Source organism: Entelurus aequoreus, linkage group LG24 (assembly GCF_033978785.1).
Source record: "Entelurus aequoreus isolate RoL-2023_Sb linkage group LG24, RoL_Eaeq_v1.1, whole genome shotgun sequence".
In the NCBI taxonomy this organism is placed as follows: domain Eukaryota; kingdom Metazoa; phylum Chordata; class Actinopteri; order Syngnathiformes; family Syngnathidae; genus Entelurus; species Entelurus aequoreus.
Window position 1 is genome coordinate 30,681,382 of NC_084754.1, and position 14,471 is coordinate 30,695,852.

Here is a 14,471-nt window from a genome sequence, read left to right on the forward strand (position 1 = left end):
CATTTGTTCCAACGTCTCACTCTTCCTTAGTGCTGGCTTCTAGAAGCATTAGTTCATCCCCCGTATATTCTGCTTCAAAAAGATAAGGTTGTGAATCCTCATTTGTCCAAAAATAGTCGTTTTTGTTGTCAGTTACCAAGTCTGCCAAGATTACAACACAAACACGTCTGTTGCCAGGAGTCGGAAATGCACTGCTATGTAAACGGCAATCAATGCGTTGAAGAAATCAGTCTTGGCAATGATTAAAATGATAAAAATATGGTAAATATTGTACATACTACATATTGTTTTGAACGTGTCTGTTACTACATTATATATTGACTTGCATCGTGTATATAAAACGGTAATGTATGGTTTTGAAGTTGTTTTAGAGGGCTTTGAAGGCTACAACTGTGACTCCCTTTAGCCGCATTTTCCAAGCGTTTTTTTATCATCTGTAAAATCCTATAAAAAAAAGAAAAGCCTAAAAAAAAAGACATGTGTTCGTGTCTCTCATAATGATTGTGAACAATAGGCAACATTTAAAAGAGTGCAGTTCCCTTTTAATAGGTAGCTTTTTTTTTAACAGCTCGCAGATTGTGTTCATATAAAATTTATTTTTTATGACACTTTACCACAAACAATACATTCATTACAGTGTTTCACTGCTATACAGGTGGAACAATTTTTTTTTTAACACCATGAAAAAGTTCATTCATTTTTATATTAGTTTCATCTGTATGAGTAATTTTTAAACACATTTCATTTAATGGCTGTAAAGGACAATTGCGGTGCCTCTTATGGGTTGTGTTCAATATTATTTGTCATGTAGGGCTGCAACAAATATTTTAATAGTCAACTAGTAATTTATTATTCTTTTCGATCAGTCGACTAGTCAAAGGATGATCTTGCACATGTTTTTGAATAAACAACTGGATTTTAACTCATTTTCAAAAGCTACGTATTTTACTAGTGTGTGACAAAAGAAACCTAAATTGCTTAGGACCCAACAGTTTTATTTTACTACAAAAAGTATATTAACACGGTAAAAAAGATAACAGTGTAAATATGCCAGATTATAGCACAATTGATCATTTCCATCTGTTGTCCCCAGTCAGGTAAAATAAATAAAATAACTACCGGTAATACAGAAGCACAAAAAACAAACATTAAAAAAACAATAAAAGATACATGCTACAAGTGGTAACAGACTTGACCAAGTTTCATCCACTTCTTGAGATTAGTTTAGTTAGCATTTATCCCACAATGGGGACATTTTGGTTGGGGTGCAGATTTCCATACAAAAAAGTAAGTAGTCACTTGTAGAAACTTTAAAATATTTCACACATAAGTAGTAGTATTAAAACCTTTATGCCCTACTGCCAGTTAGGATTATTAAAATGAATGCCATTATTTTCATGACGGAATAAAAGTGTAAACATTAACATATTGTATTATTTTTAATAGTAGTGAGCAATGCTACAGATATGTTTATCAATACCAATTAGTTATAGGGGCAGTAATGGTATTACTGATAGTTTTTTATTTAAAATATTCAATAACTTTGTCATTTTCCTTTTTATTTTTTGGGGTTAAAACAGGACAGGAGTCTTACAACATCAAATAAATGAAACGTTTACCAATATACAATTGTTTGAGTAAAATAAAGTCAATAGTATGCGATAAATACTGTAAACAAACACTTCTATTGACACTCATTTAAATCCTTTGGTTTTTGCCCTCAGTCATCCTGTGTCCAGAGACTTAATTTATGCGTTCGTAAACAATAACAAACACCACAAACGATTATTGTGTTGTAATAATAAAAGTATTCATGTAATCACGCTAGCATCGATCATATACTCATACTGTACAAGATATCAATACTATTGTTATTTGGATCGATCCGCCCACACCTAATATTAAAAGTTTGCTGCCTGCTTAACAATTTAGGTTCTTATGTTTACCAAAAACTGCGATGAGGTGGCGACCTGTCCAGGGTGTACCCCGCCTACCGCCCAAATGCAGCTGAGTTAGGCTCCCGCGACCCAGAAAGGGACAAGCGGTAGAAAATGGATGGATGGATGTTTACCAAAAAGTGCAAACTAGAGTCCATTATGTGCTTATTTCTCCTGACTAACCCTTCAGAGTGGGTGGGGCTTAGCGGTACAAGAAAGTAACGGCATGGTCAGATAAATAACCCCAAGGTGGTATATCAATTAAAATGTTATTAAGTGACACGTTGACAATAACAGTTCTCTGTTGACAATTTTTTTATTTTTGACATTGTCGACGATGTCGGCTAATCACTGTAGCGCTTCATGCATTAATATAGATATGTTTAAATTTGTATTATAACATTAGACAAAGATGTTTTGCTTGATGGCAGCCATGTTTTTTCAACGAATCTTGCTCAGGTCCTAAGGCTTATGCTTGTCAGTCACCTAAAGATGACAAGATAACATTTCAAGTTAATCCAGTTAATGGGGACACAATTTGGGGTTTAATAATAGTACCAGGGTTTCCCTTAGATTGCCAAGATACCCTTGGCAGTGGGAGCATGGTTAAGGGCGTGGTCAACATGACGTCTTTGTATAATTTGCTATGATGTGATTTTCTTTAAAAAGGCTCAAAAAATGTATACAGTACACACATTAAAAAATATATGTTATTAGTATTAACATCCATCCATCTATTTTCTACTGCTTGTCCATCTCGGGGTTACAGGGGGTGCTGAAACCTACCCCAGCTGCACTTGGGCGGAAGGCGGTGTACACTTAGGACAAGTCACCACCTCACCGCAGTATATTTTTATATTATATTGTTTTGCTCTATATTAAATTGTTGCTCCTCGTTGTATAATGTACTTTGTTGAGAATTGTTCAAGTGTTTAGAACTCTTCTGTTCCTCAATGTCCCTGACAAAAGGCGAGCTGCATTGAGCATGTCGCACACTTGCATACCTGCCAACAAATATGGTGTTAATGTAATGACTACGGTTGTTGATAATCCATTCCGGTTTACGGCTGCAGTGGTAAAAACTACTGTTTTCCATTAAAAATTATTAACTTAAGAATTGAAGCTACGTAGAACGACATTTCCCAGTAGCTTGGCAGTAGCTTCGGTACTTTTTAAACAAGTCGCGATTTTCGTAGCTTGGTTATTTTTAGACCCATGTATTGGTTAGCTAAGCTACATGCTACAAAAGAAGACAGAGGGAGGAGAGAAAGAGAGAAATGGACTAGTGCAACTCCACGGACAGGGGACAAAAGATACGAGATAAATCAATGATGATTGGTTGGTTTACGTATAAGAAAATCCATGATTGGTTGGTTGATTTACTATGGTGAGTCATGATTGGTTAAGATTTGGGCAAAACATTACAGACAGGCCAATCAGAGGCAAGATAGGGCGGGACATCGAACCAGGAAGGAAAATCACAACAGACACGCAAATCCCAAATGACGACAAGAGAGTCGTAGAAGTGAAGAGGGAATATTCAAGCGGGCGATTTATATATTTTAAAAAACTAGTGTAAGATGGCAGAGGGATTCTCTTCCTTAGATTTTTCTTTTAGTGATGTAGACGACATCCAGGAAACCCACAATGTGTCTACTTGGCCACATTTGGACAAATGTATGCGTCTGGATAAAACATTAATTTGAGTTGTTTACCATGTAAGCCCAAATCAAAACTGCTCTTGACATGGAAGACGTGGAATACACACGATTGTGGCAGACGTGATTACTTTTGCTACAGTATAGCCTGTCTAAATGCTAAATTTAGACCCCGAAAAGGACAAGCGGTAGAAAATGGATGGATGGATGGATGATGTTTAGAACCAGACAGTAGCTGACATTGTTTTCATTATATCTACAGTTTATATTTTGACATTGAATAGTTTAATCATTTTGAAACATTAACAACATGACTGCAAGATATTTCATGCTATAAATCACAAATGGCTGTTCAGATAAAGGAAATTAGCTAATAGAATAAACATTGTTTGTAGTCTTTATGATTTTTGCCGTTTTTTTTTGTGTGTCAAAAGTTGTCTCTGACTATGACAAATGTGATGGTTTTAGCCACAATCTAACCTGCCTGAATGCTAAAATTCATTTTGACTTTGTCCTAGACCTACCGGGGCTTTATCTGAAAATGTATCGTGTTTTTATTACACAGTAACCACTAATGGCTACCCGTGTCCTGAAGAACTATAAATCAAAAGGAACTGTAGAGTACTAGGAACTAACCCCCAATTAAATGAAATAACTGATCATGAGGTGTAGTGTGGTGTATCCATAAGGTATCTTCTTTTTGCATCATATTTCCTGTTTGTATTGTTTTCTGCTAATTAGAGTCTGGCCAGCCTATATGTGGAAATGGCCTAGTGGAGCCAGGAGAGGAGTGTGACTGTGGCTACAGTGATCAGTGTCGGGACCAGTGCTGCTATGATGCCAACCAGCCTGATAACAAGAAGTGCAAATTAAAGCCCAACAAAGTCTGCAGGTAAATCACGATCTGCAATTTTTGTTTTCACTGTTTGAGATATTTTTCGCCCAACTTAAACATGGCTTTTCCATCAGTCCCAGTCAGGGACCTTGTTGTACTGCTGAGTGCGCCTACAAAGGTCGCAATGAAAAGTGCAGGGATGAGTCGGAGTGCGCTCATCAAGGCATGTGTAACGGAGTGAGCCCGCAGTGCCCGTCATCCGAGCCCAAGGCCAACTTCACTGCCTGTCACGGCGAGACTCAAGTGTGCCTCAATGGAGTGAGTGGCCAGCGTCTTGACACTGAACTGCAGCAGCTGGTCTCCTTCACATAGATAGGTATGCTTAGCTCATCGCCTCCTTCTCTTTCTCCACAGGGCTGCTCAGGCTCCATCTGTGAGAAATATGGACTTGAATCATGCACATGCGCCAGTCAAGAGGGTAAAGATGAGACGGAGCTTTGCCACGTGTGCTGCATGCAGAAGAGTGAGTCATGTACTTTCTCGTTTAGAGTACTTCACATCTTTACTAACTCTGACCCTGCTCTCCAGTGAACCCCAGCACATGCAGCAGCACCGGGTCGCAGAGTCTGGCTGACTTCTTCCAAAAGAAAGTGACCACCCTCCCGGCGGGTTCGCCTTGCAACGACTTCAAGGGTTACTGCGACGTGTTCATGAAGTGTCGTCTGGTGGATGCGGATGGACCTCTTGCTCGGCTCAAAAAGGCCATTTTCAACCCAGAGCTTTATGAGAACATTGCTGAGTGGATTGTGGTATGTATCTATTTTTTTTACTTATTTCTTTATTATCTAAAAATAAAGTATGTAACCTTGAGGGTCTACAACTCAAGAAAAAACAAAAAATGCTCCTAAAGTCTCACAAAACATCCATGACCTCATACAAGTCACTTCCAGTCAAAGGGAAAAGACGCAAAGAAAAAGGCTCCTCTTTTGCTAGCGGGGTTTTTGATAAATTTGAAGCGTTTCTAACTTCTGATTGTGATCACAGCTACAGGAGAGTTAGCTGACATCTCCAAGCTGCTCTTGGTCAGGTGAGAAGCACAGATTTGCTGAAAAAAAAGCAAGTAAAGGGGTTGCCTAGCAACCAGAAGCTACACTGGGGTTGTACGGCGGCGAGAGTTCGAAGCAGTTTTTTAGTGTTTCTGACCTCACATTGTGATCTCAGTTGACACTTCCAGTTGATCTCCAAACAGCTCAAGGTACAAATGAAAAAGACGAGTTAAATGTGACGCAAGTCGCTACACATGCAACTTCCGTTAGCGGGCTGCTAACGCGACTATGTCAAAAGCTAAGAAAAAAACTCCAATCCCAGCACGTTTGGTGTCAATTGCATCAGACTAGTCTGTAAATACAGGACACAAAGGGAAGCAATACTTGATGTTAAAAAACAACAACCTGAGAGCAGACCTGGAAAGATCAAGATTAGAACATACGGACAGTATGAGAAGTCTGCAAACCCAGATTAACAAAGCGAAAAGGGAATCTAAAGAGCTCATGGAGATGGTGGTGAATCTCTTAAAAGAGCAAACAAATGCGTCAAGAGGTGAAGAGTTTCCAAGAGGAAATTATTGCAATGAGATAGCAATGAAGATAACATCATGCTGAGGAATATTGAAGATGAAATGGATAAAGGACAAACAAATGAAGGATATCATCGTCACAGGGCACCCAATAAAACCAAGATCCAGCGCAAAAGCTTTGAATAACAGGAGAACCAGATTAAATGGATGTTGCCTTAGCAGAGCACTAAGTGGTCAACTTTCTGCAATCAAAGGAAATGGAAGTCGACATTAAAGGCCTGCTGAAACCCACTACTACCGACCACGCAGTCTGATTTAAATTTTCCTGAGGGAACTCTCCCGAAGGAATCAATAAAGTACTATCTATCTATCTGATAGTTTATATATCAATGATGAAATCTTAACATTGCAACACATGCCAATACGGCCGGGTTAACTTATAAAGTGCAATTTTAAATTTCCCGCGAAACTTCCGGTTGAAAACATCTATGTATGATGACGTTTGTGCGTGACGTCGATGGTTGAAACGGAAGTATTCGGACACATTGTATCCTAATACAAACAGCTCTGTTTTCATCGCAAAATTCCACAGTATTCTGGACATCTGTGTTGGTGAATCTTTTGCAATTTGTTTAATGAACAATGGAGACTGCAAAGAAGAAAGCTGTAGGTGGGATCAGTGTATTAGCGGCTGGCTGCAGCAACACAACCAGGAGGACTTTGACTTGGATAGCAGACACGCTATCCAACGCTAGCCGCCGACCGCATCGATGATCGGGTGAAGTCCTTCGTCGCGCCGTCGATCGCTGGAACGCAGGTGAGCATGCGTGTTGATGAGCAGATGAGGGCTGGCGTAGGTGGAGCACTAATGTTTTTAGCATAGCTCTGACGAGGTCCCGTAGCTAAGTTAGCTTCAATGGCGTCGTTAGCAACAGCATTGCTAGGCTTCGACAGGCGGCACAGCATTAACCGTGTGGTTACAGGTCCAGTGTTTGGTTCAGTGTCTCCTGATAGTAATATTGTTGATTTATGATAAATGATAAATGGGTTATACTTGTATAGCGCTTTTCTACCTTCAAGGTACTCAAAGCGCTTTGACAGTATTTCCACATTTACCCATTCACACACACATTCACACACTGATGGTGGGAGCTGCCATGCAAGGCGCTAACCAGCAGCCATCAGAGGCAAAGGGTGAAGTGTCTTGCCCAAGGACACAACGGACGTGACTAGGAAGGTAGAAGGTGGGAATTGAACCCCAGTAACCAGCAACACTCCGATTGCTGGCACAGCCACTCTACCAACTTCGCCACGCCGTCCATTTTCTGTCTATCCTTCCAGTCAGGGGCTTATTTCTTTTGTTTCTATCTGCATTTAAGCATGATGCTATCACGTTAGCTCCGTAGCTAAAGTGCTTCACCGATGTATTGTCGTGGAGATAAAAGTCACTGTGAATGTCCATTTCGCGTTCTCGACTCTTGGATATAGTATCCGAGGTGGTTTAAAATACAAATCCGTGATCCACAATAGAAAAAGGAGAAAGTGTGGAATCCAATGAGCCTTTGTACCTAAGTTACGGTCAGAGCGAAAAAAGTTACGTCCTGCACTGCACTCTAGTCCTTCACTCTGACGTTCCTCATCCACGAATCTTTCATTCTCGCTCAAATTAATGGGGTAATCGTCGCTTTCTCGGTCCGAATCGCTCTCGCTGCTGGTGTAAACAGTGGGGAAATGTGAGGAGCCCTTCAACCTGCGACGTCACGCTACTTCCAGTACAGGCAAGGCTTTTTTTTATCAGCGACTAAAAGTTGCGAACTTTATCGTCAATGTTCTCTACTAAATCCTTTCAGCAAAAATATGGCAATATCGCGAAATGATCAAGTATGACACATAGAATGGATCTGCTATCCCTGTTTAAATTTTAAAAAATCATTTCAGTAGGCCTTTAATACCATCGAACCATGCATCCCACTGAATGGAAGAAACAACACCTCCACTATGGTCATCCTCGTGAAACTAGTTAAACAGAAAATCTAAAATGGCACTGCTGAAACAGGGAAAGAAGCTAAAGGGTGAAGCCTAAATGTGTACATGAATTAGCGCCTCGACAAACTTAATGCTGAAATCGCCAAGAAAGCACATGACTTCAGGAAGCAGGGAAAAATTCAGAGAACTTGGAATGCCAACTGTAAAATATGGCGGTCCAGAAGCAAGAGTACTTGTTGTCAAAGACATTGAGGATATTAAAGTTGACACTGCTACGACAATGACGATGATAATGGAGTCTGACGGAAAACAAGCACCTACATTCAACAGCAATACTACTATGTTCCAAAGGAACACTAAACATGAACACCTGGATTTAGGAGCACATCTGTTTACACTCATAGATAATATTGAAACGACTAAGGCTGTTACTTGAAACATTGCAGTTAATTAAGATTGATGATAAGTGAACCTTTGACCCCGGAACAAATTAGTTATATGTCTTGAAAGTGTTTTTTGTGCACGGTTAATGGTTTGTTTTTGCTTCTAGGCCCACTGGTGGGCAGTGTTGCTGATGGGCATTGCTCTTATCATGCTGATGGCTGGCTTCATTAAGATCTGTAGCGTCCATACACCTAGCAGTAACCCCAAGCTCCCTCCTCCTAAGCCACTTCCAGGTGAGACATGTATCAAAACAAATAAAAACATATGTACTGTACATATACTGTCCACAATGATGTCACTGGGGCTATTTGCAACCTTTACACGGATGCCTACCGGGTCCCAACCTTCCAAAGTGTGTTAAGCATTATATCCCGCCTTCAAGCTTTGAGCACGTAATGACATAAACTACCCCCTTATGTAACTCACACGCGCGCATCAGCTTTGTCTGTGGTCAGTTAATAAAAGCGATTTGGTTAAGTTTAGCTACTAAGGTTAGCTATCATGAATGTATAGTCTATCAAAACAACAACATGACCGGGTTTATTTAAGGGTTTACTTAAGTACCCATTCAAGTGCGTGTTTGTAGAATTAGATAAGCTATTAACATGGAACAATTTTGACAACATTAGGAACTTTTTTCTCTTCTGTTTTATGTCATTCACAGGCAAAATATATAACAATTACTTGCATTGTTAGCTGCCTCTTGCCAGCAGTTTTTTTTTAAACTATTTAGAATAAACAGGAAAGAAAACGAGATATGTTCTTGTCTCACACAAGGATTGTGAATGATAGGCAGAATTCTATTTTAAAAAATCCCTTTCGGTGTCGCGGGGGGTACTGGAGCCTATCCCAGCTGCAGTCGGGCGGAAGGTGGGATAGTGCAGTTACCCTTTATTTTTGATATTTGACATTTAGAGCACTGAAAACATTCTTGCGCCACAAAGGCCTTTTTAGAACACATTCATAAACAGTCACATGCACATCAATGTACACAAACTATCCCACTGAATTGTTTAAGGTGCAGCCAAGGTAGCTGGTACTACTGTTGAGTTTTGCAATAACCAACATGAAGACTAATGATAAGACTAAACAAAATCAAAAGAGTAGCTTACAAGCATTCTTGAAGTAGCATTGGAACACTAGAACACAGGCCCAAGACGTCAGAGCGACCACTCTTAAACAAAAACTCTTAAGTCATATGAAATGTGGAGCAAAAGGATATACAGTACAGGCCAAAAGTTTGGACACATCTTCTCAATTCAATGAGTTTTTACTATGTAGATTGTCACTGAAGGCATCAAAACTATGACACCTATGAAGTGAAAACCATTTCAGGTGACTACCTCTTGAAGCTCATCGAGAGAATGTCAAGAGTGTGCAAAACAGTAATCAGAGCAAAGGGTGGCTATTTTGAAGAAACTAGAATATAAAACATGTTTTCAGTTATTTCACTTTTTTTTGTTAAGTACATAACTCCACATGTGTTCATTCATAGTTTTGATGCCTTCAGTCAATCTACAATGTAAATAGTCATGAAAATAAAGAAAACTCACTGAATGAGAAGGTGTGTCCAAACTTTTGGCCTGTACTGTATGTTTTAACCGTAAACACAATAATAACGGTAGGTTGTTTTTAATGTACAGTATGAGGATTAGTCTAAATATGGTTCCTTCTGATGACAAGACAGTATTAAAATGCTGATAAAAAAGCTCAACTTACCCTCTTTTCCCTGATAGGTACTTTGAAGAGGCGGCGAGCGCAGCAGCAAGCCAACTCCCAGGTGCAGCACCAGTCGCAGCACAGCGGCCACGGTGCTCATGGCGGTCAGCGACAAGCACAAAGGCAGCCTCAGCGGCCGGCACAGCACCAGCGGCACCACCGTCAGCAAAGAGAGAACTATCAGATGGGCCAGATGAGACGCTGAGACCGAAACCCAAACCTCCACCCCTGCCGCCAGATCCCCCCCTGCCCCCCAATGCCTTGGCTCCTCCTTGTGCCTACTGTGGGATAACTAAAGCGTCACTCCATCCAAAGAAAAAGCCTGACATGGTCGATAGTCACCAACGTATTTTCCATCTTGACAAACACACCAAGAAGAAAACATCCAGCAGCTTCCTTCTGGCTCTTTGTAGGAGTGGACCGTCAGCCATTTGCAGCGCCGCACTATCTGGGTTCTTTTTCCATCTGCATTTGATATGGTTTGAAATTCAGAGGAGTGCCAAGGAGTTAAGGAATCATCTGTAGATTTAGTACACTTTGTGATGTGTTTTGGTTCTTTTGCGACGTCGTCTCCAGTGACACGCCTGTGGCTGCCGGTAAATTTTGTCTGTGCTTTTCTCGCGCCATTCTAGCCCAAAATGACAGAAAAAGAGAGAGAGAGAGACACTCGGCAGGGGAGTGGCGGCACTCGTGTGATTTCCACATGTACAAACAGCAAAAGACACATGCTGCCGTCTCTATTGTGCAGACAGTCTCCTGCATGTGACTGTACATATTTAGTGTATCATAAGTGAAAACAAACTATTTCTTCTACTGTAAATGGGTAATTCTTCACTCTTCTCTGTTTTGTTTGTTTTAATTTTTTGGTTAGCGCTCTCAGGACTTTTAACACACAAGCAAAGAAGGAATGATAGTCGCTAAGAGCTCTGTGGACATCGTCGCAGGCGATCTGACTCTGTCGTCCAATCAGGTGGAGCTCTGTCACTTTAGGTTGCTTGATTCTGAATTTATACAACAAAGTCACCATATCCCTCTTTTTTTTTTTCTTTTTTTTTTTTTGGATATGTCTCCTTTTTACTGTTTCATTTCTTGTTTGTGTTGCTTAAGCTCGTTGTGAGGAAGAAGAGACCACCTTGCTTTTTCAACCCCCCCTTTGACCAGTTTAATTTAGCTATACAAAGAATGAATAACCACTAAATGAACGTATGACGCGAGGGTTGCTGTGGCTTAGTTTAGAAGTGAGAGTTGACGTGCGTATGGGAATAAAAATGATTCCGCGGATGTGTGTAAAAAAACAACAGTCTTAACAATTCATTCTATTGTTCCTCAGATAGCAAACTTTTGTGGGCATGCAGTGGCATTAACTAAATGTGACTATTCATTGGTCTGTGACATGTGTCAACACTTACTTTGACTACTTTTAATGTGACAATAAAAGGAAGAGGGGCTTGTTGAGGCACTATGTTCACACAGCTTGCTAGTTCACCATCCTGGAGTGTCTGTTTGCATCAGCGTGCGCCATCTCTATGCACCTGTATGCACCCGTCTTACCTCCTTTTACACTTGATTGACGACGTTCTGTCCTCTACGCACGATCCAGTCTTCAGTAGGAATCCTAGTTTGACGATTACAATAAAGAACATCATTTTTGCATTTAATATTCCATGCAATGTTTCTGTCTTCAGGCCTGACATGAGTGTATTCTGTTCTGAGTGCATGCAGTTTCAAATCATAACCAATGTCTTATACAACACTGTCCCCATGTTTGGATTTCAATCCCACGTTTTGCTCCGAAGAGGAAGTGAATCAGGCTTGTGTGTTTGTCTGTACAAAACAAAAGTGCAACTTTAAAAAAAAAAAACGCTCCAGAATTGAACCTGTAAACTTGTACAGTACTTCGGAAATTCACATTTCATTCCAAACTGAAAATTACATTTTGATAACATGTTGATTTTTTTTGTGACAAACGATCCTCTTAAGTTATTTATGTTCTTGTATGTGCTGGTTGAACTGGACTTCTAATATTTTCCTCCACTGTCATCGATTATAAAAAAAACTGTGTGATGGATTTAATGTGACATTCTCTTTTTTTTTTTTTTAAGTCTGTGTTACCCTGTGGCATGGTTTGGCTAGAAGAGCAGAAGCTTAATGCCTGTAAATTTACTTTCATTTTAATTTCGTAGTCTTGGTAAAAGATTTTAGATGAACGTGCAATGCAATGTCCAAATGAAATGTTGTAGGTGATGTAGGCCGAAAGAACACGAGATTAAAAAGTAATACTACTGTCATGATTTTAATGTTCACTGTGTTTTATACAGTATTGGAGATTTTTGTTCACTTTGAACATTTTTACTAAAAAAAAAAAAAAAAAAAAAAAAAGGATTCCAATTGTATTGTGCAAAGAGATGTAATTTTTTGGAGTACTTGAAATGCATTAAACAACTCATTCAATAAAATAGACCACTGTTTACTGTCAGTTAGGTGTGTTCCTTTTGGCTTAGCCACAAGTAATACTAAAGTGTCATTGAAATAGACTGATTAAACTTGTTGGATTGTGTTAGTAATATGAATATTGACCAAATAATATTTTCCTTAAAAAAATCTGAAGACTGGTTGACACCAAGCAAGTCAGAGCTTTTCTACTTGTCACTCACGCACACAAGTGACCTAGATTAACGAGGTGTCATATTTGTCATCGAGTGCCACATTATAAATCGCAGTTATGAAATATGAATATAAGTGTATAATTGCCTCATGATGTTAATACACCATTTTTTTACCTACAAATTGATGGCTAACTTGCTTTAAATTCTGTACGGTTTCACCCAATGTGTCCTTTATTGGGATTCACAGCCAGAACAGTCACGTGTTGTGTTGGACCAGGAATATAATGCAACACGAACGGGACAAGCGGTAGAAATGGATGGATGGAAAGTGAAACTAATTACGAAGAATAGAAAGCCAATGAGTTGCCAATGAAAACAATATTTTTAGTATTATAAACACGTAACAGTACGAACTCAAATTTTCAAATAATCATCTCATATTATACAGTACTTTAAATAAAATGTACTTAAACAGTTTATGTAACTCTGTGTGTTGGCTGGAGAAGACCAGTAACTAGAGAACATTGTGGTGGTGACAATAGCCCATCACTAACCACAGAAAGCCCATGATGATTGGTTGGTGTTTTTATGGTGAGTCCCAATTGGCTAAGGTTTAGTGCGAAACATCACAGACTGGCCAATCAGAGGCAAGATAAGTCGGGTCATCGAAACCAGGAAGCCGAATCATAACAGCCGCACGCACACTCGCGTCACATGACGACGAGGTAATCAGAGGGAAGGACGCTTCAAGCTGAGACTCAACGCCTTTAGAGAAAACAATGCCCCAAATCTTACTTTTAATTGTTTACTCTGTAAACTAAAAGACGTGGACTACAAATCTAGGAACACACAATAAGGCGAGTTGAGTTCATGAAAAGTTTACTGCACATAACCATTACCAACTGTTCTCAAACAAAACACAAGTCCTTTTTTTTGTCAAGATGTAGATAGATGCTGGTTTTTTTTCCATTACTCTATGCAGAGAAAATGAATAACATTATAAGGGTGGACTAAAGTAAAGGCAAACTAAAATAAATACCCCCCCCCCCCCCCCCCAGGTAGTTGTAGGGTGTCCCCAGCTAAATTACACATAGTTGATAGTAATGGACCCTTATTGGGACCATTTGTACACTCTCAGTTACATTAACATTGATATTATACGTGTGGGCCCAATATATCAGTGACGTGCGGTGAGGTTCATGGCTGGTGAGGCACTGACTTCATCACAGTCAGATTTACAAACATATGAACCCTAAAGAGTTTCTTATTCACCATTTGATTGGCAGCAGTTAACGGGTTATGTTTAAAAGCTCATACCAGCATTCTTCCCTGCTTGGCACTCAGCATCAAGGGTTGGAATTGGGGGTTAAATCACCAAAAATTATTCCCGGGCGCGGCGCCGCTGCTGCCCACTGCTCCCCTCACCTCCCAGGTGGTGAACAAAGGGATGGGTCAAATGCAGAGGACAAATTTCACCACACCTAGTGTGTGTGTGGCAATCATTGGTACTTTAACTTAACTTTAACTTTACACATACAAACTGTAGCACACAAAAAAGCACATTTAATAAAAAAAAAACGTTATTATGGTCTTACCTTTACTTATAAATGAAGTCCATGCGCCGCTGTTGTTCTGGATTAATGCACTCCCGTCGTAGAATGCACCCCTACTAAAGCCCACACTTAAACTTTCCACGTGCAAGATTGAATC

At 39.8% G+C, this 14,471-nt stretch overlaps 1 protein-coding gene across 1 annotated transcript in view; it reads left to right on the forward strand.

The window, feature by feature from the left end:
* Window positions 1-11,614, forward strand: part of LOC133641826 (disintegrin and metalloproteinase domain-containing protein 10-like) — a 50,650-nt gene extending 39,036 nt beyond the window's left edge. The window contains exons 11-16 of the mRNA XM_062035871.1: window positions 4,337-4,487; window positions 4,565-4,748; window positions 4,845-4,953; window positions 5,019-5,239; window positions 8,543-8,669; window positions 10,173-11,614. Of these exons, the coding sequence (XP_061891855.1) occupies window positions 4,337-4,487; window positions 4,565-4,748; window positions 4,845-4,953; window positions 5,019-5,239; window positions 8,543-8,669; window positions 10,173-10,360 (980 nt within the window). The 3' untranslated portion in view covers window positions 10,361-11,614. The remainder of the gene's footprint in view (window positions 1-4,336; window positions 4,488-4,564; window positions 4,749-4,844; window positions 4,954-5,018; window positions 5,240-8,542; window positions 8,670-10,172) is intronic.
* The last annotated feature ends 2,857 nt before the right edge of the window (window positions 11,615-14,471 follow it).